General features: G+C 43.3%; 1 protein-coding gene across 2 annotated transcripts in view; it reads right to left on the reverse strand.

The window, feature by feature from the left end:
- Positions 1–24,166, reverse strand: part of LOC126518601 (TATA-box-binding protein-like) — a 197,656-nt gene that overhangs the window by 101,246 nt on the left and 72,244 nt on the right. For both annotated transcript variants that reach the window (XM_050168379.3, XM_055064963.1), the window contains exon 4: positions 2,468–2,531. In XM_050168379.3, coding sequence (XP_050024336.1) covers positions 2,468–2,531 — 64 coding nt within the window. The remainder of the gene's footprint in view (positions 1–2,467; positions 2,532–24,166) is intronic.

Raw genomic sequence — 24,166 nt, forward strand, 5'->3', positions numbered from 1 at the left:
TCATGCTATAATAGGCTCAAAAGAAATTCACGAAGGCTACGCCCACGTTACACAAAGTTCCAAGATAACAAAATTACACCACATCGCTTAATTCGGCAGGATAGCCAATTACGCCCTTTAATCACCGTGTCGAAACTCATGACCCGAAATGATGTGAAGTGTCACAGTCAGCGTGCATCACGACAACCTCACACCTTGTCTTAATGACGTCTAATTATTCGCACTGATATTGGAATAGCTTTCGGATAAATTATGTTACCGACGTGGTAAGATGCAAACACCACAATCATTATCTCCAGCCAATAAACGGCATGGTCTCCCTTTTCTCAGCGTGGAAGTTCCTAAAACAAAAGCTGTTTTCAAAGTTAATGCAGCAAGTGCAAGAATTTCTGCAAACATACGAGAACCCTGCCTTAGCCCCCTTGTCGAAAGCACTGAATGCACGGTTGAAAAGGAACAGTTATTTCAAAGCAACGGAAATCAAAATTGTTCAGCTGTGAGTATTTCTACATTACTGAAAATAGGCACTTGTGTGTGAAAATTATGGTAGAACATTTGCAGGTGCGTAGGGGCATATTATATCATCATCATCATCATGTTCATCATCATCATCAGCCTGGTTACGCCCACTGCAGGGCAAAGGCCTCTCCCCTACTTCTCCAACTACCCCGGTCATGTTCTAATTGTGGCCATGTTGTCCCTGCAAACTTCTTAATCTCATCCGCCCACCTATATTTCTCCCGCCCCCCGCTACGCTTCTCTTTCCTTGGAATCCAGTCCGTAATCCTTAACGACCATCGGTTATTTTCCCTCCTCATTACATGTCCTGCCCATGCCCCTTTCTTTTTCTTGATTTCAACTAAGATGTCACTAAATCGCGTTTGTTCCCTCACCCAATCTGATCTTTTCTTATTCCTTAACGTTACACCTATCTTTCTTCTTTCCATAGCTCGTTACGTCGTCCTAAAGTTAAGTAGAACTGTTCATGACCTGAGAATGCCTGCCAAACGCACCCCAGCCCATTCTTATTCTTCTGATTATTTCAGTCTCATGATCCGGATCCGCGGTCACTATCTGTCCTAAGTAGATGTATTGCCTTACCACTTCCAGTGCCTCGCTACCTATCGTAAACTGCTGTTCTCTTCCGAGACTGTTAAACATTAGATTTCTGCAGATTAATTATGAGTCCCACCCTTCTGCTTTGCCTCTCCAGGTCAGTGAGCATGCATTGCAGTTGGTCCCCTGAGTTACTAAGCAAGGCAACATCATCAGCGAATTGCAAGTTACTAAGGTATTCTCCATTACCTCTTATCCCCAATTCTTCCCAATCCAGTTCTCTGAATAACTCCTGTAAACACGCTGTGAATAGCATTGGAGAGATCGTATCTCCCTGCCTGACACCTTTCTTTATTGGGATTTTGTTGCTTTCTTTATGGAGGACTACGGTGGCTGTGGAGGCGCTATAGGTATCTATCAGTATTTTTGCATACGGCTCGTCTACACCCTGATTCCGTAATGCCTCTATGACTGCTGAGGCTTCGACTGAATCAAACGCTTTCTCATAAACAATGGAAGCTATATATAAGGGTTGGTTTTATTCCGCACATTTCTCTATCACCTGATTGATAGTGTGAATATCGTCTATTGTTGAGTAGCCTTTACGGAATCCAGCCTGGTCCTTTGGTTGACAGAAGTCGAAGGTGTTCGTGATTCTATTTGCGATTACCTTAGTGAATACTTTGTAGGTAACGGGCAGTAAGCTGATCGATCTATAATTTTTCAAGTCCTTGGCGTCCCCTTTCTTATGGATTAGGATTACTTTAGCGTTCTTCCAAGACTCCGGTACGCTCGAAGTCATGAGGGATTGCGTATGCAGGGTGGCCAGTTTTTGTAGAACAATCTGCCCACTATTCTTCAACAAATCTGCCGTTACCTGATCCTCCCCAGCTGCCTTCCCCCTTTGCATAGCTCCCAAGGCTTTCTTTGTTTCTTCCGGCGTTACTTGTGGGATTTCAAATATTTATAAGATATTTCAAAATATTACATATATATATATATATATATATATATATATATATATATATATATATATATATATATATATATACAAACACTTGCGTACATATATGTGTGGGCGACCTTCCAATTAACCAACATAAGCAACAAATTAACACAAAGCTTTCTTTCTTCGCCCTTGTCTCGTTTTTTAAGAAGAGATTTTTATAATTATTTTCATTTACAGCACCGAGAAATCGAGGTATAGAGCTATTACAAAATGCTTTTTACGGCGTGAAGCTGAATGTATTAATTGTGAAATATACAGAGGTATATGCTGCGTCGTTGATTCGATGCCATACTCCTTTTGTCATAATGAAATATAAATCGGTTTAGTGTGCATAATAGAACATCTAAACAGGGCACACTTCAAAAAAGCAATTCATATATAGAATATAATCCATGTACTTACGTTGTAGCCCAGCTTTTGCGCGATGCGTGCAAATTTCCTCGCTGCTATCCTGGCCTGAAGTTCACTGTAAAGGGTTGAAGAGTATTGTCAACAATTTCGCACTATACAAGAAACACAATTATTAAAAAAAGGGACATGTAGACACAAGCAACCCAGAGGACGAAGTTTTGAATAGCGAGTATTTTATTGCGGCAAATATGAAAAGGTCCGAAAACTCTAAGCAGCGTGGGAAACTGACCTCAAACTAAGAAGAGCTATAAAACACCTTACAGCTGAATCCCTTAGATATCGACTATTATTTCACATCAAGAAAATTTGCAATGGCCTCTCCTGCTTATTTGTGGCCACATATCGAGAGTACATTTGTAAAAGAAAATATTAAATTTATGGTGGAGTAAAAATTAATTACTACGAAAGATAATTACTTTAGTTTACTTAACTATTTACTCTGAAAGCACTTTCGAGCGTATCATAACACTATGGGCTTGTAGTAATTTTCAAGAGCTTAAATTAGAATAGCAAGGTATGAAATTCAGGGAATAAAAATTAATATCTCTGGCTTCTCGGAGTTACTAACGCACTGTAAACTCCTTACGACCGCTGGTGCTGTTACGTTTCTCAAGCAAGAAGGCTCAAGGAATTCAGGACTGCGACAGACACAGACAAAAGAGAGTCACTGTTTTCTCCGATGAGCACACGTTTAGGAGAAGTTGGCAGATTGTTATCAGCACAACAGGTTGTTAAATACGTTTTGTCAAAGGAATTAACAATGACACACTTTGCAATGCGGATAGCTATTCGTAAGGTATGCCGACTGCTTAGTGCCACCGGAATAACACGCGTAACATATTAACATTTTGCCTCACGGTACTAGGGTTCTCTTTGCAACACTAAAAAAATATGACAAATATGTCGCATTGTTTACCTGCGTACTGCTTGTTTAAGAGTAGAGTAGTGTATTAGCTGTTTTTAGACATGAAGATGACCTTGTCTGACTTCCATCACAGAGGACGAGGAAGCAGCGGAGACAGATGTGCACACAAGCAACGTTTCCTACCGGAAGGCATAGAGTTTGTAGCCGCACCTCAGGTGTGCTTTGTTTTCAAAATACACGTAAGGCTTAACCAATGCGAGTTCGTGCGCAACATGTAAAATTGCGAGAACGCGTCTTTTCAATCGTAAGTCGATTAAATAAATCAAACGTCTACTAAAAGCCGCGTCGGAACGACGACACGAACAGGTCCACAAGCGTGTTCGACCATCCTAATTAGCACATTCTCTAGTAAGATTAATAATAATAATGCAAGTGGCACAAGTGTGCACGGCGTTATGCATGCAACTGCGACCCGAAATACTTTTATGGAAAGTGTGGCGTTCACGTCGTCAACATTGAGATATAAGAAGACGCGAAAGAGCTGATGAACATTATCTACAAAAGCCCAACACAGGGACAGAAATACAATTCGGAAACGATGTTTTTTCCCCCGAATTTTCCAGGAGTTTTAGTGAAGCCGAGACTATGTGCTGTTTTTTTGTTCTTTGTAGCAAACAAATAGAATAGATAGATACCCGAAATTGGCTTACGACGTTTAGCAGCCGCAAGCTAGAAAAAAAACGGCATAGCACAAAAACATCGGAATAGCGTTAACCATCGACTAATTGTAATTTATCTCAAAACAAACGCCGAAATTAAAAAAGAACGTCTGTCACAGAGAGCAAGCACGTACATTTACTAAAAAGGCATGCTATTGTTGGCGCGTCCTAATCACTCTCGTGAAGGTGGCCCCCAACCAAATGTTGTAATAAAAAATAAAAAAAACTTCCGTTCTACGCGCATCACTTCCCTTCGGAAGGACCATCTTTTGGGATAGTTGGTCTAACATTGCAAATTCCAAATACAGCGCAAAAAGTACACATCCACATAAATAAGACATGACAGATGCGGACAAGCGCTTACTTGCACGGTATGATGGAAAAAGTTCAATGAATATCCCAAAGATAGACGCAACGTATTCTCCAATGTGTCATCAGGGATGTGTGCGCGTGTGTACCTTACTGCGTGGGCTCTAAACTATAAAAGGTAATGGCGATTTTCATTTCGCGCCAGCTTCACCAGTGCAAATAGTACCAATACCATTGCCCGCGAAAGCGTTTTTGGGCCAGTTCCGAGTGCTTTTCCGCGTTCAGATAAAGACAATGGCGCACCTGAAGCTGCTTGACCTAAAAGCTAACTCGGCCTCTGAAGTACACGAATGACTCTACTTATAACACGAACGCCAGCGGCTGGAAAGTGGTATGGTCTCGTGGCTTGAAGCAAGAAAAAGAACTTGTTGCTACCTCTTTCTTGCATTGCTTTAAATATGCGCGGCCTCTTTTTCCTGAACCGTTCGCTATTTTGGCTGTTTGACTATTGGCCGGTGACACTTTTTGCACATATGGGGCACTCTAACGTAAAATTATTCCAATATGTTTTTATTCCAATCTCGTGACTTCAAATTTACGTAGCCGCCAACGCAAGCAACGAGCGATGACCCGCGTCGTCGCCTGAACAGCGCAATCAAACGCTCTCCTCGTTTATAGGAGGTCACTTTTGTTTGCTCTCGAAACGAATAACAGTGTCTACACAGCGGGTGTTCTTATGTAATTGGTTGACAAGAGGGGAGGTGTACGCTCAAGTGGAGAGGATTTCGACGGGGCACAGCCAGCGCGCTGAAAATAAATAACTGGATAAAGAAGGAGTTGCCGGCTTCCGCGATCCGCCTTTTGCGTTGCAGTGTGCCGCCATCGTGCGGTGGCCACGAGAAACAATTTGGCAGGCGCCGCTGCGCGCCGCGAAAGCCGCCCCACGCGAGACTCGCGACCGAACAAGCAGCGTGTGAGACAATACCGAAACAACGTATATGCGTCGTCATATTTTGTCATCGTCAGCTAGCCATCGAGCCCGCTGGTGAATGCTTTGTACCCGGAGGTTCAGCGTGGCGTGCGGCTGGAAGAGCTTCGGCAAAGCTTCACAAGCGCCTCCTTGGCCTTAAACCGCTGCACCTGTGTCGTAAAGTGAATGTGTAATAAAACGGTTTGAGTACGCACAAAAACACATGACTCGAATAAGGCATGAGGTGTAGTTCTTAGGGCGAATATCGCGTTTCACCACTGCATGTCTTGCTGTATCGTGTGTCATAGTGCTAGGCGTACATATATGCACAGGCAGTGGGGAGGCAAAGTAAATGCCAAGTTCCATACGTTATTTACCCACATAAAGTGTGTGTACAGAATGACCAAATCGGCGATACCTCCTGTTTGTGGGGCGCCTGTCTTCCTCTTCGAACGTGCCGCCGTACAAACGTAGAGGTCTACCACGTCCTTTTTTTTGAACTGGTGCGCGTACACAAGCAGCATCAGTATTGTCACGTGGTAGTGACGGCAACGAACACAGTAGCAATACTTTGAATGACGAAACGAACTTTTATTGGCCAAACCTTTGCCCACAAAAACAGGCTACACTTAAAGCACAACGATAGCGGCGACCACAGTCGGCGATAGTCGAAATCTGATCAGCGGGTCGATCAAGCGCGTCAGCTTTTAAACACGAGTCATCGATGGTTCCAGAGTAATCGATTGTGCCCGCGTGTTTTCCAGAATGTTCATTTGCGTCGCGCACACTTGCAATCAAATTACGCAAGGTTCCGCGACAAGACAGCGGGAACGATCGATAACCTTCCAGAAACTTCCGATACATGCGTGCGCGCGTCCGGCGCTGGGCGATATCATTTGTTTGACGGTGAAGAGCCGTCACCCGAAAAATGTAAACAAGTACACGTGTCAGTATGAAGTCCCGATGTCTGGGCGGCAGCGAAAGTGCCCTGAAATGTGTCAGTTGCACAAAAAGGCGCGCCACACGACTACAAAAATGTTTCACTGGAAAATGAGCCTTAGTGCATACCGTACTACATCAGATTCACTAAGCCAACATAAAAGCCTTCTGCAAGTAAATATTATTTGGTGCCGATAAGAATGACAAAACGCAACTAGCAACGATTTCTAACTAGCACTATCAGCTACTTCCATGTGCAAAGTGCGCGCTGTTTCCCACGTCAGCCCGGAAGTGCAGGAGGGCTTGGCTCGGACAGATAACTGCCGACATCACGATCATTCAGTGAGCCTTTATAAAGCTGCAAGTGTGCACGGTGCGAAGTTGCGAAATGACGGCGTTCTAGCGACGGGCACAGAGAGACGATAGGAAATAAACAACACTTCTTGTTTCACTCAAACCCGGTCCCGCGAGCTCAGAGATCGTTTGTTTCGCTATCTCAAACATACATTTGCGTCTTTGCCGATATTATTCGTATTAGTCAGCAATGACAAAAACAGAGGGGTAAACTACACATGCCAATACGTACCTGCAACAAAGTGCAGCCCTAATCTAGGCTTCGCGGCGGCGCTGTCGGTCGCGTTTTACCGACGGAAATCGGAAAATCCGCATTGCCCTGCTGGGACGGTCACGGGAGGTGCAGCGGTAAACGAGACACGACATTGGCATCGCGCCAAATTTCGATGGCGTTCCGTGCGCGCGGCAGCGAGAATGGCAAGGCTGACAAGTCAGTGAAAGAACATTATAGGAGATCCGGCGAGGAAGCGAACTCTTCGTACACCTCACTAGTCCCCATATCCAGCTTTTTTGGACACGCACCAACTAGCGCCCCAAGCGGGCCCGGCACGAAGCTAGCGCGTTTTCAATGGAACGAGCTGGTTTTTCGCGAATAACAAAAGCTGCAGGACGATTATTGAAAAAGTCAGGTGACAGACGTGTTCTAGAAGACAATCCACACGAGCCAAATGTAGTGATCACGTTATGGAACGTAAGAATTTTGTTCCCGCAGCGGTTAAAGATTTAGCAATTGAAGCCTATGGAAACGACTCACGACGTTTTGTACTCGCTTTTCGAGGCGAGAACGATGCCTGTGATAAAACTACGGCGTCTATCGTAATACCCAGGGTAGCGTATGTAGTACGGAGACTCAGCTTTCTATTGATGCCTATCTTGACTCTCTACACATGGCGTAACACTGTTCCCAAAAGCGATTTTTGACACATGGTCGTGCCAGTCACGTGGTATCTATATATAACCGAGCATATCACTGGCGGCAATGTCGGAAACCGTGGCCGAGTAGTTTAACTGCTAGCACCTATCGTTGCGCATCATGCTGGCAGCAGTTCGATGCCGTGATACCATTTTTTTAACGCCGCCTAGGACTGAGTTCGGTAGTCTTCCACCAGATGGCCGAAACACAAAACTCACGATTTGGTTCCAGTTTTGGTTTCTTCAGGAGGGCTCTTCAAATACTATATTTTCTATTTTTACTTCCTAAAACGTAGGAATGGGTTGCGTAGTTTTAAGTCATTGCTTTTATGCTCATACATTATTCCTCGGACAACATGACAACAACAATGCGCATGTCTTTGAGTTACGTTTAAAAAAATATATACTATCGTGCCTTGTAGCATGGATATACTCAGGAATTCTGGACATTGCACCTTGACCATCCAGTGTGCAATTCACATGCGTAACTCAATGGGCAAAATTTTAAACAATATAATTATAATAGCCGAGTATCAACAAGTTTCAATTGTCTGCGCCAAGAAGGTAGTCTTTTGTAACAACATATGCATTTATGGCACTTAGTCGGAACATTGGGGGTGCGTGAAAGCAGTGTTTTGCTCGGGGATCGGCTGTGATGTCACGACAGGAGCAAATGGTTTTGTGCCCTATGGGCAGAGGGCGCATTGACTTGAAGTGCCAAATTTAAACCGTAAAGCCATTTATTACAGCTGAACTTCGAACGGTGATTCCAGAACGTGTGCCATTCAGTCTGCACGCGTATGTTTTTGCGAGGCAGCATGGAAGGAGAGGGAGTGTATATGCGTGTACACGCCTTGAGCGTACGTGTTTGTGTGCTTGCATTTGCGTGTGCGCGCGTGTTCGTGTCTCCGTATTTGAATCTGCGTGCGCACTAGTGCGTGTATGCGCGTGCGAGCATACGCGCGTTTGTGTGCGCGTGCAGTTCCGTTTGCCTGCGTGCGCACATTCGTGTGCGTGTGTGCATGCGCAAAAATGTGAATACGGACAAATATGTGTCGTATCTCTCTCTCTGTGTGCGTGCGTGCGCCTGCGCGCGTGCGCGCGTGTGTGTGCGCGTGCGCGTGTTTCATTGCGTCATGCGTCGCTTCTACGACCAAGCAAGCTTCCGGCGGCACACGTTCGCTGGTATATTGATAATAAATCTGTGAACTGCTTGCCTTCGACTAAACAGTGTTAAGAGGAAGCTTTAGCTCGGGTTCTCCTATCTAAATTCTTGTAAAAGGATAATGTAAAATGTAAAAAGAAATTCGTTTTTCTGGGCAACCACTGCACCAATTTGGCGAGATTCATTGCATGTAAGAAAACGACTTAAAATATAGTTACTGTTGGTTGCGAAATTCGGATTTAGATCGTCAATTCTTTATTAAAAAGTGACAAATATGGGAAATTTTTAGAAAACGAACCTCAAGTTTACAACGCGGTAAGTCAGCAAAGAAAGGTGTAACAAATATGTGAATTGCATCTAATAGTACATCTAAAGCGGACGAAATTGATAGATTACACATGAATCTCAAAAAATTTAGTAATACGTAAATATCGCTTTTGCGGAACCCTTGTACACAACGTAAGAAATTCACGTAACATATCAAATGACATATCATATTTGTCCGCTTTCAATGGTCTGAAAATTGAGGTCCTAAATCAAAATTCCGCTTCCAACAGTCACTAGAATTTAACTTTCTCTCTCAAATGCGACAAACTTGATTAAAATAAGTCAGGGGTTATCTCAGAAAAACGTTTTTGTGTTGTGCAGGTATTTGAATAGGCCGCGCCGGAGTTGGGCCCGAGCTAAAGCTTCCTCTTAATCAAAATCGAAAGCGGACTGGCCTCCAGAAACACGCTTACGGAGCCACATTAATGACATCACAAAAGGCTACGTGCGCTCAGGTTGACTTTACAGACTTTCTTTTTCTCCGGCAGTTGGGTTTTCTGAGACCTCTTAATTGGAAAATATTTGTTCGCACGGCTCTTACAGAAGCATGTTTAAACAAAATGTCTTCGCTCGGCTGGATAATTCAATGACGGGCTGCAAACTACTAATTTTCTTTAGCCATTTAAGATCAATTCTTGAAAAAGGGGCGTTCCACGTCAACTGTCCCAACCTTAGCGCTCGACCATCAGCGATTTCTCTGAAAAAAATTGAGGAGCTTCTATTTAAAGGAAGAAGTATATCTGTAAAACATTTTTCCGGAAAAAAAAAATTTCAGCACCGCTAAGAACATGTGAAGTTTTTTAGAAAGCTCGAAAGTATGAATCGTAAAGCGCATCGTCACAAATTTTCTCTTCTTAAATTAGGCGAGCACACGATTTTTCCTTCAGAATGAAGATAGGCTTTTCACTTAAAGAAGGTGTTATCGATCTTTACGTGTCCGTGGGTTTTTTTATAAGGCACTAAATGTCGAAAATTTGGTGCATATTGGAAATTTTTTTGCAGGAAGATAACCTTTACCGAAAGGTTATATTTCATATTAACTAATTTCTAGCAAGTTGTACTGTAAGTGAAAAATAATTTGGGACGAATATAACGTGAACTGGCCTGTACAGCTGGCGACAAATTTGCAAAAAAGTTAGTTTTACCCTATGTTTAGTCCTAAATTTAGCATTGAGGTGGTCGGTGTAAAAATTCGCTAAATAGTGCATTTATTAGATACATTCATTGTCTACAAACTGAGAAATATTTGTCAAATTACTTTTTGTTTTAGACAAGAAAAAGTTGTGTTATACTGGTCTCTGTGCTTGCACGTCAGTAGCGGACTGGCAGCAGCGGCATTGTGCCCGCCGCCTTGCTTCCCTGGACGGCGCTGAATCATCCACACTAGGTGAATCTGCGACTGCGTAGCCACTTCGTGGTCTGCTGCTGGTATCGGCAAAATCACCGCTGGAGATCGCTACTATCGCTGCGCGTCCTATAAACAAGCCGACATCGACGCCTGCTCTTCACTGGTAGCAGCGGCATTGCATGACCCACATCTGAAGCCTCATTCCTCTGTTTGCGCAGCTGTCCTTGTCGGCCGCTGTTTCTTCGGTGAACATCTTCGTGGTGCCATCCCGCCGCCTTGTTTCCCTGGACAGCGCTGAATCATCCCCACTGGGTGAATCTGCGATTGCGTAGCCACTTCGTGGTCTGCTGCTGGCATCGGCAAAATCACCGCTGGAGATCGCTGCTATCGCTGCGCGCTCTATAAACAAGCCGACATCGACGCCTGCTCTTCACTGGTAGCAGCGGCATTGCATGACCCACATCTGAAGCCTCATTCCTCTGTTTGCGCAGCTGTCCTTGTCGGCCGCTGTTTCTTCGGTGAACATCTTCGTGGTGCCATCCCGCCGCCTTGTTTCCCTGGACGGCGCTGAATCATCCCCACTGGGTGAATCTGCGATTGCGTAGCCACTTCGTGGTCTGCTGCTGGCATCGGCAAAATCACCGCTGGAGATCGCTGCTATCGCTGCGCGCTCTATAAACAAGCCGACATCGACGCCTGCTCTTCACCGGCAGCAGCGGCATTGCATGACCCACATCTGAAGCCTGATTCCTCTGTTTGCGCAGGTATTCCTGAGTTTACCTTGTATTGCTTTTTTTTTTTTCGCGCCACTGCTGCTGCTGCTGCCATCAACTGTTTTTTTCTGTTTTTTTTTCTCGCTATCATAGTCTCTATTTGAAACTCGTAACATGCCAACGAATGCAGAACTATCAAAGAAAATTGAGGAGCTGCAAGTTAAGATTAACAACATGGCTAAAAGCACGCATGAACTAGTCTTTGGTAAGATCTTGCTAAGAATGAAGGAATCTGGGATTGACGTTATCGAGCTAAAAAAAAAAAGTTGATTCCTTGAATACAAATGCCGAGCACTTGAACGGACTTGTAGAAGAACTACGTAGCCAAAATACAACCCTAATTGCTGAGAACATACAATTGAAATCTCAAAACCAGTCATTGACTCGCAAGATGGAGGAGCTTGAACAGTACTCTCGGCTTGGCAATGTCGAGATCAAGGGCATTCCCTGCTCCCAAGGAGAGAACTGTATCGCAATAATGACAACAGTAGGAGACAAAATTGGCTGTCCCGTATCGCCTAGCGATCTGGACATTGTTCATCGTGTACCCACCAGAGCTAACGACAAAAAAAAAAATATCATTGCTCGGTTTTACTCCAGGACTAAGAAAGCTGATTTCGTGAGCAAAGCGCGTAAAGCCAAACTCTGTCTTAGTGACATTGGATTTTCTGGCTCATTTAATGCTCCCGTCTTTGTAAATGAGCATCTAACCCCATCCAACAAGGCTCTCTTTTCGAAAGCCCTAACTTTGAAGAAAGAAAGGAACTGAATGTTCCTTTGGACGGTCAACTGCCAAATCAAGGCTAGGAAAACCACTAACAGCAAAGTTCTCCGCATCCGAGACGAATCTGACCTAACCAAAATAGACTAGAGCTCATTGGTTAACCAATTGACAAAACAATTATGGCTTCCCTACTGAAACCCCATCAAGTGAATTCCTTTGTAAGGGGATTTTATTCCATCATTCATTTTAACGCGAGGAGTCTTCGTGAGCACTTTGACTCAATCGATAATTTCCTCGCATCGCTAACTAGTTCATTTTCGCTAATTGCCATTACTGAAACTTTGTTATCTGACGACCACAAAAATTTATATTGCTTCCCTAACTATAAATCGGAATACTGCAATAGATGAACGAGCTGTCATGGTGGTGCGGCCATATTTGTTTCTCCTAATATTGCTTATCAAAGAAGACATCACCTAACCTTAACCATTACTAATTGCGAATCTGTTTGGATTGAATTCAGTAACTGCTTTCTTGCTCAGGACAACAAGGATTTCGTATTTGGCAGCATTTACCGTTCTCCTTCATCATCACTTAATGATTTCTGTACCAATCTTGAGCATATCTTACACACTATATCACTAGAAAATAAGACTTGTTATAATGGGTGATATAAATATTAATTTACTCGATGAAACATCACCCATATGCATTCACTATACTAGTTTGTTCCATAGCTACGACTATGATAGTTTAATTGACGTCCCCACACGTGAAGTTTCTAACGGCACAGGTACACTTATTGATCATGCTCTTTCTAACCTCCTTCATTCACCAGAGGCAAAAGTTTTGCACATCGACATCACTGATCCCCTGCTCTTACGCTTCAACTCCAACGTACGACCTTGCCCACCTTCACATACTAAAGACGTTCTGGACAAAATCGGCTTCATAACTGCTGTTGCTAATACAAATTGGTCTGAAATTAAATCACTAAGCGACCCACACAAAGCATTTTCCACATTTTTTTTCATGTATTATATCATACCTACGGCAGTTCACCTGCAAAAAGAAATGTAAAAAAACTATCATTTTCTCACAATCCACGGATGTCGCAGCAGTTATTAACAGCATTGCGTAAACGGGATAACTTATATAGGAAAACCAAAAGTCAACCGTTTAACATGAACTTACGTGCCCGATATAAAAACTTCTGTAACACTCTTACCTGTAAACTAAAATCAGCTGAACGACTGTACTTCGAGCAAAAAATTTTACAGGCGGCTAATAACAGTAAAAAATGGGAGATTGTCAACTCTTTCTTAAACATGAACACACGACTAAACCAAGTATCCAGAATTTTAAATGATGGAGTCGAGCTAAATTGCCCTGCAGATATGGCTGAGGCTTTCAGTAGTTTTTTCTTCCCTAACAATTTACCTTACCCTACACAGACCATCAGCATGAACCGTCTACCTCTTTCATTGTTTTTATTTCCTACAACGCCAGAAGAAATAAATGCAGTTATAAATCTAAAAGTGACAAGCGCTGGAATCGAGGTCCACCCTGCTAACATTAAATTAATTGTGCACTTAATTTCAGATATACTTTCATTTATTGTTCATTTATTTTTCAAGACTGGTTTATTTCCTTCTAAACTTAAGCGTGGCAAAATCATCCCAGTTTTTAAGAAAGGCGATAGCTCACCATTAAATAATTACACACCTATTTGCATTCTACCATTCTTTGGGAAAGTTATTGAGAAACTAATTGAAATACGGCTAATGAAATACCTCTCTAAATTTAATATTCTCTCCTCATGTCAGTTTGGTTTTCGCCACGGATATTCCACAGAGATGGGACTTATTCACCTTACTGATCAACTAAAAAAATTAATCGACGAAAGATTTCTCCCAGCCTCAGTTTTTATCGATCTAACGCAAGCGTTTGATAGCATAAATCATATCCTTTTTTCGAAACTCGAAGCAATTGGCATTTGTGGGCCGGCTCTCTCACTACTAAAAAGCTACTTATATAACAGAGTTCAAGTTGTTTCCATTTCCAACGCTTATTCTCGACAGCGAATTACTAACGCTGGTGTGCCCCAGGGATCTATGCTGCGGCCACTTCTGTTTTTGGTTTGTATTAATAATTTACCTAACTGTCTTTCTTCCACAAAATCCATCCTGTGCGCAGATGACACCACTATATTCACATTTCATAAAGATATCTCATCTCTAGTTAATAAGTTAAATGTTGACTTAAAAACTATCCTAAGGTGGTGTAATGTTAACATGTTATCTATTAATGCAACTAAGACTGAATGTGTTGTGTTCTCTTCTCATCAGCGAAACATATCATCCATTCCACCTATCACTTTCGTTTCTCACCGCCTTCCTCCAAGTTCATGTTCATATTTTCTTGGTATTCTACTTGATTGTAATTTGAAATATCACAATCATATTGCTCACATCAAAAAGAAAATAGCTTATGGTATACGCATCTTAATTAAAACACGCCCTTACTTCACACGTGCCACATTACTCTCACTTTACCACTCTTTTGTCCACTTCACATTACTTATGGCATAATATGTTGGGGTAACACCTATAATACTCATACTGCATCTCTCCAGACAGTTCAGAACCGAGCCATAAGAATAATTACTTACAGCCCCCGCTTTTCTAATGCCACTTCCCTACTACAAGAGAATAACATACCATATCTGGACTCGCTAAATACAACCTAGGTATTTTTTTCTACAGATTTGTGAATAATGAGCTACCATCACTCCCATTTTCACCTTCTAACCTGATGATTCATATTACCACCAGATTTGCGTTGAATAACAATTTTCGTTTACCAAAAATCCGTACTAACTATGGTAAACAGACTGTAGAATTCTCTTCCATATCAATATGGAACACCCTTACTTTCACAATGAAAAACGCAAGATCTTTATCACATTTTAAGAGAACTAAAAATGAATTTTTTATTGACAGATTAACGACAAGGATTACTGTAGTCGGTCATTGTTCGCTTTTTTCTTTCTCTTTTTTTTCTTTTGTTGTTGTAAATAAACTGCTGGTATTTTGTTCCCGCACAATTTTGCTGCTGTCATGACATGCTAAACCTTGTTATTTCTTGTAATCAATCCTGTATTTCGTCTGTAACCGTTTTCTTGTTGCTTGTATACTTCCTTATTATATGCTGTTGTTGCTTTTAGATGTTAACTACAATAACTGTTCTTGTACAGGAGGTCCCGATACAGTCTTTGACTATGGGACCTCCTTCTGCATACTAAGTACTTGTAATGTGACCCAACTTCTAGGAATAAATTTTGATTCTGATTTTTGATTCTGACGTGTTTCCAGTTCGTAGGAAAATATCCTAGCGGTAAGTAGAACTTGCGCAGACGCAAAATTTCCTGAGCCGATGGAGGACATCTAGACAATATAATCAGCTCCTGAAATTTTTACTTTATTTCTTTATTAGAAATTATTAGCCTAGCCAATAAAAAACGCGAGCCCCAATAGAGCGCTATCCAATCTGCGATAACTGAAGAAAAAAATGAGAAGGCTCGTTCGAGCTATCGACTGTAAAAAGGTTGCACCTCGAATCAGCGGTTCTGCAGCTCGCCGGAGCACATGGGCGCGAAGTTTGAACTTGCATTGTTACGAACCCCCGCAAGCGTGTGCTGCCGAGGCGCGTCAGAACAAAGCCTACGAAACTTCTGTAGCAGTTTTAGTGAAGCAGACGCGCTCCTGTTTTTTCCGTGGCACGTTGAAGAAGACGACGACGACCCGCGCCGTGATTGCTTGAGTGCATATGTTGCTGGCTGACACTCACCCTCACTGACCCAAACAACTTTCAAGCTTACACAGCACACTCCAAAGTCATCTTTTTTCGCCAACAAAAGGTGCTGCAAAAAAGACACCGGCGGAAAAATCTCACTTTTTCAGAGAGCGAGAGCAACAGCGAAAGCTTCGTGAGCGCGGTTGCTATGGCTATGTTGATATTTGGGGTACCCGTCCCAGTGCTCCTTTGAGAAAAACAGCACGTGATTCTCACCACACACTCTCCAATACGTTCGTGCTGGTCGGGGCCTGTCCTGGGTTTCCTTCCTCCATGTCGGATGCAATAAACGTGTGCGAAATCAATAGCATGCGTTTTTTATTCATGCGTTCCGACATATGAAACAATGAGTGCGACCACTCTAAACACGCATATACAAAAAGGCTATTAAGCACAACCGCGAAGAAAAGTATCTGATGCCCTTGTTGTTCTATAATGCAAAAGCGGCACAGTCAAAACTGTAATCCTCTAAGCGGATCTGGATGAGTCTTTCCACGCTTCAACATATATAGTCTGACTTCTCTGGCAGATATAACCAATGAAAGTTCTCATGTCTTGCTAGAGCCACTACAGAAATACATTGTAGCTGTAGGTACCAGAAATATTTGCACTTAATATCTCCCTCCTTTTATTTAAAGCAATTATTGTGGCCTGTTAATGCCCAAGAGACGTCATTCTTACCTTATTCTGAACATTGCTGCAAGAAGACCACCAAGGGAAGTGCAAGCATTGAAACATACTAGGTTTTGTGTGAAAAAATATAATGCATCTGAGAAGCATATGAGCGCGTTTTAGGATTATAGCAGCAACCTTGTTAAAGTCGATAGCTCGAACGAGCCTTCCCATTTCTTTTTCTTCAGTTATCGCAGACTGGATGTTAAGTCCTGCGCTTCACAAAGGTCAGCGCCTCATTCGGTCTGAATTTAACATTTAACTACAAGAAAGACAGAGAGGGCGAGCAACTAAACGTATCTCTTTCCATCATCTTTTTAAATGCAGTCGTTTGAACTTAAGCATGCCAAAACATTTAATGGCGAGTCGACAACACTCCTCTAACATGATTGATAACATGGTCGCTAAAGCATGATTGTGTTGGCGGATATTTGCTGCATATTTGCCGTAATAAAGCAACAGATTGTTTTCTTATTCACAAAGATTTCGCCCATTTCTAAATCTTAGTGTACGTAACTGCACTCTGTACTCACCGGCGTAACTTTCCAATGCCCTGTGACGACGTTATGCAGGCCGTCGGTGTACGGCGACATCCGGTTAAATGCGCTCTATTGGGGCTCGCAATTTTTATTGGCTAGGATAATAATTTCTAATAAGGCACTAAAGTAAAAACTTGAGGATCTGATTATCTTGTCTAGATGCTCCTCTATCGGCTCAAGAAATTTTGTGTCCGCGCAAGTTCTACTTACCGCTAGGACACTTCCCTACGAAGGGGAAACACATGCAAGCACAGAGACCGGTATAACACAAATTCAGAAAAAAGTTTTCTTGCCTAAAACAAAAATCAATTTGATAAGATTTTCTCAGTTTGCAGACAATGAATATTTCTAATAAGTACACTATTTAGCTAATTTTTACCCCGACCACCTCAATGCTAAATTTACGACTAAATATAGGCTAAAACTAACTTTTTCATAACTTTGTCGCCAGCTGTACAGGCCATTTCACGTTATATTCGTCCCAAATTATTTTTCACTTACAGTACAACTTTCTGGCAATTAGTTACTATAAAATATAACCTTTCAGAAAAAGTGATCTCTCTCCAAGAAAAAATCCCAATATGCACCAAATTTTGCATATTTAGGGCCGTATAAAAAACTTGCGGAAACGTAAAGGTAGATAACACCTTTTTTTAAGTGAAAAGTCTATTTTCATTTTCAAGAAAAAATCGTGTGCTCGCCAAATTTAAGAAGAGAAAATTTTTTAACAATGCATGTTACTACTCATACTTTCGAGCTTTCTAAAAACTTCACTTGTACCTAGCGGTGCTGAAAACTTATTTTTCGCAAAAATGTTTTGCAAATTTACTTCTTCCTTTAAATAGATAGTTCTCAATTTTTTTCTAAGAAATCGCTGGTGGTCGTGCGCCGAGGTTGGGACAGTTGGCGTGGAATGACCCAAATATAGTTAACGTGGCCTCGTTAATTACGCACACAATGTCTGAACTTATCCGTATCTAAATGTTACCAATATGAACACTCGAATGATAAAATGATCTCACGAAGACTTATATTCTTTAGTACTTTGATTTGGTGCAGTTAAAAACAGCCGGCATATTCATAGTGCAGTAGGCTTCCTCTGAAGCAAGTGTGAAAGCATGGAGAGGTTTTCTTGGCGCAAATAAAGTTCATGAGCTTAAACGCACGTGCCAAACCGTGCACTTCTGCCTCTGCACTGGATTTTTCTCCATTATAGAAGAAGCACCTGAGCGCTACGGTACATCACAGAAGGCGTGCGAGAACATTATGTGCGCTCCCGATTACATTTCTGAGCGTTGCTGGTATCAGGCACGATTTCCTGGTGTCATTATGAATTAAAAATTGGCTGTGGTTTAGCTCTGGTTAAACCTGGTTGAATTGCTAAAGCAATGTTTCCTGGGCACGTTGCAACCTGTTTCACTCATTCTTCCTTGCTTGTTTAGCTTTCGCCTTAGAATTTAACTGTTCCGAAGCAGTAGAGCTACTAGATTCAGATACAGACTCTTCGTCGGTACATCCATGGCGAGACTGATCAACCAACGCGTAGTGCACCGCTATATATCCCAGTGAAGCCGCCACGGAGCGAGCTCAAGGCGAGGAGGTCGTCGAATAAACGGAGAGACCACTTTTTATCGCGGCGCCGGCTCGGGAGCCATGGCACACGCGACGGGCCGCTCCCTTCTAGCAGCGGCGGGGAGCAAGCTGACGTCATGCGTCGTCATAGCAACGGAGAGAACTGACGTCACACCACCTGCCAAGCGCAGCGCCGCCTCTGGGGGGCCACGGCATACGCGACGAGCGGTTAGACCTGGCGTAGTATTGCTTTCGCGGTAAAAGTCGGGGAACGTTTAAGCTTTGTCTTTAAGAGTGGACGCGATGGCATTCAAAGGTCCCCGACTGCTTCGCACGTTTCCCGGAAATTGCAACTTATGTAACTGTAACGTTTACCGGGAAACACGCTGGCGGTGAACGCTATGCACAAAGGCGAGCGTTCTGCCAGAAACATGACCTCTTGCGTGGGCCGATCCCGGAGGTAGTTCACAGCCGCGCCAAGAAAATTGCATCATTGTAAAGTTTTTAACGTTGTTTCGCACTTTCAACATTTCAGTTTTAGAAGAAAGTAAAGCAGGAAAGAAGCAAAAAGAAGCAGAGGGTAGGGAGGTTAATCAGGATGATGTCCGGTTGGCTACCATACACCGGGGGAATCGGAAAGGAGAAAAAGATGACAGGACGAGAGAGGGGGAAGGAAAAGAAGAAAATTAGCGGTGAGTTCGCTGATGTGTGTGGTCTAATAGTAATTGCACTAATAATCACAGAGATTCACACAAGCTCGTCGCCTTCAAGAAGCACAACAGTGCCTTCACCGCTTTATGGGCCGACGAGCGATGGGGGGCGGTGTTCCAGCAGCACCTCCACAGAAAGCGGCCGATTGCCCAGTTTTCGGAAAGCGTTAGCAAGTTCTCGTCTTGTTGGGGCATATCGTGGACAGTGGCGCCGCAGGTGTTCGATGCTGCACTGTCGGTCACTTCAATTAATGTAGAGTGTGACTTTGTGAAGGCAACTCCTAACCAAAGGCCACAGAGAAGCGTATCTTCACGTCCAGGAAGTCCGAATGGAGGTCAGAGTTGCAGTGAAGGGTTTATTCGATGCAATCGTGTAGGCCCTAAGTTTTATTAATTTAAATTAAATTATGGGGTTTTACGCGCCAAAGCCATTTTGTGATTATGAGGCAGGCCGTAGTGGAGGACTCCGGAAATTTTGACCACCTGGGGTTAATCTTAAGTTTGGCGAGTTCCACTCGGTCAGTGAGAGACTGCGTGCCAGGTGTCAAAGCTGCCTTGCGGCGTCTGTCCTTGAAAGCAGAATTGGAACGCTGTTCTCTTCTTGCTGTGATTTGTGAGCAGCGTTATCGGCGGAATCATTGCCACTGATTCCAGAATGGCCAGGTGCCCATTGAAAGACAACCTCGTGACCTTTTTGTTGGACGTGATGGTGAAGTTTCACGATTTCGTATGTCAGTTGTTCATGACAACCGCGTCGTAGAACTGACTGCGTGCACTGTAATGCTGGTCTTCAGTAGAACACAGCTCATTTTTTTCAGTTTTAGAAGATTTCACATAAAACATATACGCTGTCGATCTAGCAAGGCATATGTACGAAATATGTACGAAAATTTTTGCTCACTGACAATGCCGCCGACACCGACACGAAATTTTCTCAGACACGGGGCCCTTTACACTTTCGCGATAAAACAGCTGCCTGGGGAAAGCATTCGATATATTCTTCAGTACTTTGCAACAGATGGAGCAGCGCGGACATGTACGTTAGCATGAAAAGTACTAATATATTAGGATGGGTGTTTGCGGCATATATTATGGCTGTCTAATATTAAGACCTAAAGAACGTAAATACCGTAATTTTGTGACAGTTATTGCTGGCATATGTAAACTCACGTGAAATATGAGCTCCGACTCAGTGCCCCTGATGGAACTGGCCCCTGGACTACAGGGCTACATTGATACGCGAAATACTAGTTTAATAACTACGAGTAATCAGAAGGTGTTTAGCTCTGGAACTTTTGGTATGTCTGCACCTCTGTGCAGTCTTGGGGGCCCCTCTTACCATGCGCATTATATTTCGGCTAATATTTTACGCTACAGTGCATTATTTTTTTTACGAGTGAGCTTCCTTTAGCGTCTACCCCCCCCCCCCCCCCCCTCCCACTACTGTTCCAAGGTTATCGCTTAGCTCAAGACGCGCCTGCATGTATTTCCAGTATCCAGATTGTTGTCACGGGTTTAATAGCGAAAGAGAGTTATCTAATCAGATTGCGGGCGTGAAGCGAATACTGGCGTACACATTCTCAATCAGATTTCAGCGCCCGCGATTGCGCTGCAATATACGACCATTCCAATCTGATGAACCGATGCCTTAATTCGTACATGAAATTCAGATGAAGCAATATTTGGCGCGCAGCCATCGTTGTGCTTTGATATTTTTTTCCCGCTCAAGCTCGCCTTATAATGAGTTATATTCGTGACCCACTCTTTTGGAACTGCCTTGTTCTTCACATCACTACAACTTGACAGTATAGACGTGCTACATCTTCATTGAGTGAATACTGGGAAGCGGACTTGGATTTTTCTTGCGTGTACGTTTACTCATTTATACAAATAATTTATTATTCACAACTTACTTTCAATCTAAGAAGTTGTAAATGACAGCAACCTGGGCATTCACAGAAGGTCTCAAGAATAAAGAAAATTTAAATACCTATGAGTCTGCTTTCGCCTGATGGCAAGGAAGGAAACCTCAATAATAATATCCTTAGGATAATTAAAAGCCTGTCCACAAGAAACGTTTCATCTGAGTTCCCCTTTCTAAGCTGATACCCAAGTGAAGGTGTTTCGTGTTGTTGGCCCTTGACGTACGTCCAACCTTCGAACAAAGGGTCATTCCGAATTCATTTTGAGAGGTGGTGTTACCCTCCTACGTTTCCCTCCGGTTCACAACCACGCAAAAGACCAAAGTTCTGCGTGAGTAGCGTCGTTACTCCAAAGCCACGAGCTACCGTAACTCACCTGGCCTGTATCGCTGTCATTTAGGCTTGGATAGGAAATGTAGCTTTTAAATCGACACATCGGGAATCCGAAAAATGCTGCCCTCGACTAGCGCAGCTAGGTGTCTCATTTTACACTTCACCCTGTGAGAGATGAGGCAGGTCATTGACAAAAAAAAAGGGCAACATACTAAAGAAAAGGGCAGATAATGTGAAAGGCAATCAGTTTAGCCATGGACGTGCCCGATTGTCTACTGTACACACCGTACACATGGAGAGAGAAATAATTTAATGGTAATTTAGCGGTAACTACGAGAGAAATACGGTAAGCATTACGTCCCACCTCTGTGAGGCCCCGGTTCCATGATTTATGCCGTCTACTAAAGTGCGCTGTTGTTCAGTTCCTCACTCGACACACGTCCTGTTTCTCCTAGAAGCGAAGTGCACCCGACGGTGGGGCCCGGAACATACCACCATATTATATATATATATACACACATACTTATCTAAGCGGTCCCATCTCCTGTCTACCCCTCCCACGTGAGCAGCTTTCCTAACTTCACACGCTTACACTATTTCTCCACTGTAACAATCCTAATGCAACGTATTAAAATATAACCAGAGAGATAAGTAAAAAGAATGAACAGGTGGCGAGAGTGAACCCTGCAGTACACACTATGTAGGCACTTTCAAGAAGCACAGTTGGTCTTTTGTGGTCTTGCGAATCGAATAATACTTAGACCAAGTTCCCAGGATATCTTTCTCCGATAGTGGTCTGCCTTCGAACCGGGTAATAGTTGCTCACGGAGCAGAGTGTTGAGATTGGAAGTGGCAGAGAAGATGCTCCATACCATTTAGTGACGAACCGAAAATTGCATGCGCGCTGCTGGACATTCCTAGAAAACTGTATATGGGACGCCCAGTTATATGCAACTCCGGAGCACTGTTTAGCGCTAACAGAATCCAGGTGAGAGAGAGGATGATTATGGAGATGAAGAGATGCTATCTTCTGCAGCAATTTAGGTTTAAATCAATGAGTGAACGAATTCGTTAAAAAGAAAGGAGAACCAAATGTCGGTGGAAGCACGTCTCCGTATATTGGGAAAGGAGCTAGGGACAAAAAGAGAAAAAAAAATAGAGTCCAGGTGGCAGGTGAAGTCAGTTAAGGGTCGAGAGAATATAAGCGGGTATTTCTGAAACAGATTAAATTTCAGTGTAGATGTGTGATGTAGCGAGCAAATGCTTGGAGTCACTGCCCAGCATACGTCCTGTGCGGTAGTATAAGCAGCCGGCGTTCTTGGTAATTAACCTTTTCCAAATACCAATCTCGGCAACCACTTATTCATCGGCCATACCTCGCCGCGTATCCCTTAGTGACAGGCTCTGTGAACTGCAGCTGGGCCGTCACGATAACTTGCGAGAATACTGTGACTCTTGCGGTTACAGTTGCCATACTCGTGACCCTTGCGTTTGCGGGAATACTAGAAAGATCAGTTTACTGTTTTCAATAGATGAAGCGCCAATAGTGGCGGCACATTGCTGACGGCGCTTTATCTATTGAAAGCTATGCACCAACTAGCCCCACAACGTGTTTTACTGCATCGGTTTACTACACAAATTAGAGCACAGACAGTTTAGAACAGCATTTGTCGCCTTACATATGTTCAGCGCAAGCACCTTTGCAGTAGGTTACGGTGCGCGTTCCTTCAAGACAAAAGAGTTATAGCTCAGCGAGCCAGCAGGCTAGTGGGCTAGCGTAGACGCCAATGCGCATGCGCGGTACAACATGCGCAGTGGCGTCTACGCTGGCCTGCTGTGCCCGGTGGCTCGAAGACGCGAACGCAAACATAAGAGCGCGTTAGAAGACAGGGTGCCGTCTTGGGCCTCATTCCAAACATATCCAAGCCAACAATTTATTAGGAACCATGCTGTTTATATGCAAGGAAGTTATATACTTAAACTTCTGGAGTGTCAGTCCCAGCCGCCACCTACGGGAGTGCGTGAACTCGCCGGCGGCCATATTGCTAGTAGAAAAAGAGCGCAGCTCCAGCATAGATGTGGCCGCGGTGTGCGTGCAGCGCTCCCTGCACTTGCGATTCCGCGATGAAAACTGAAATTAACCCTTTTAAGCAGTATTTAAGAAGTATCTAAGTAGTATATAATCAATAAATATCAGTCCGCCATTGTGCGTCGCTCTTGTAGAAAAATAAATGTGCCATGGTGGCGAGAACTGCAGTTGCGAGAATAAGTTGCGAGAACTGAAAAACAGTCATGCTTACTGTTTTCATCATTCAGTAACCTGCCGCGTGCATCGGCAGTGCGATGTCCTTTCGTCGATACGTGGTGCCGGCCCGTGTTGGCAGCGACAAGACCTCGAAATATAGTATCCTTATGCCATTTCTAAAAAAATCACTGTTTAAATGAGTGTTGAAGTCGCTCATGCGACTTGAACACTCATTTAAACTCACTTTAAGCTCTGTTGAAACTCACACTTCTTGCTGCTTTAAAGTTAGGAATGAGCGTTTTTGATGTAAACCTAGAAAACAAGAAAAAAATATCTATGGGCACTTTGCTGAGCCGCACTGCGATAGGCGAAAGCCTATCTATGACTGCCCCTGTTGCTGTTGTCTAACTATTCTGCGAACGGACGCCGCCGTGGCC

The sequence above is a fragment of the Dermacentor andersoni genome, chromosome 1 (assembly GCF_023375885.2).
Source record: "Dermacentor andersoni chromosome 1, qqDerAnde1_hic_scaffold, whole genome shotgun sequence".
Lineage (NCBI taxonomy): Eukaryota > Metazoa > Arthropoda > Arachnida > Ixodida > Ixodidae > Dermacentor > Dermacentor andersoni.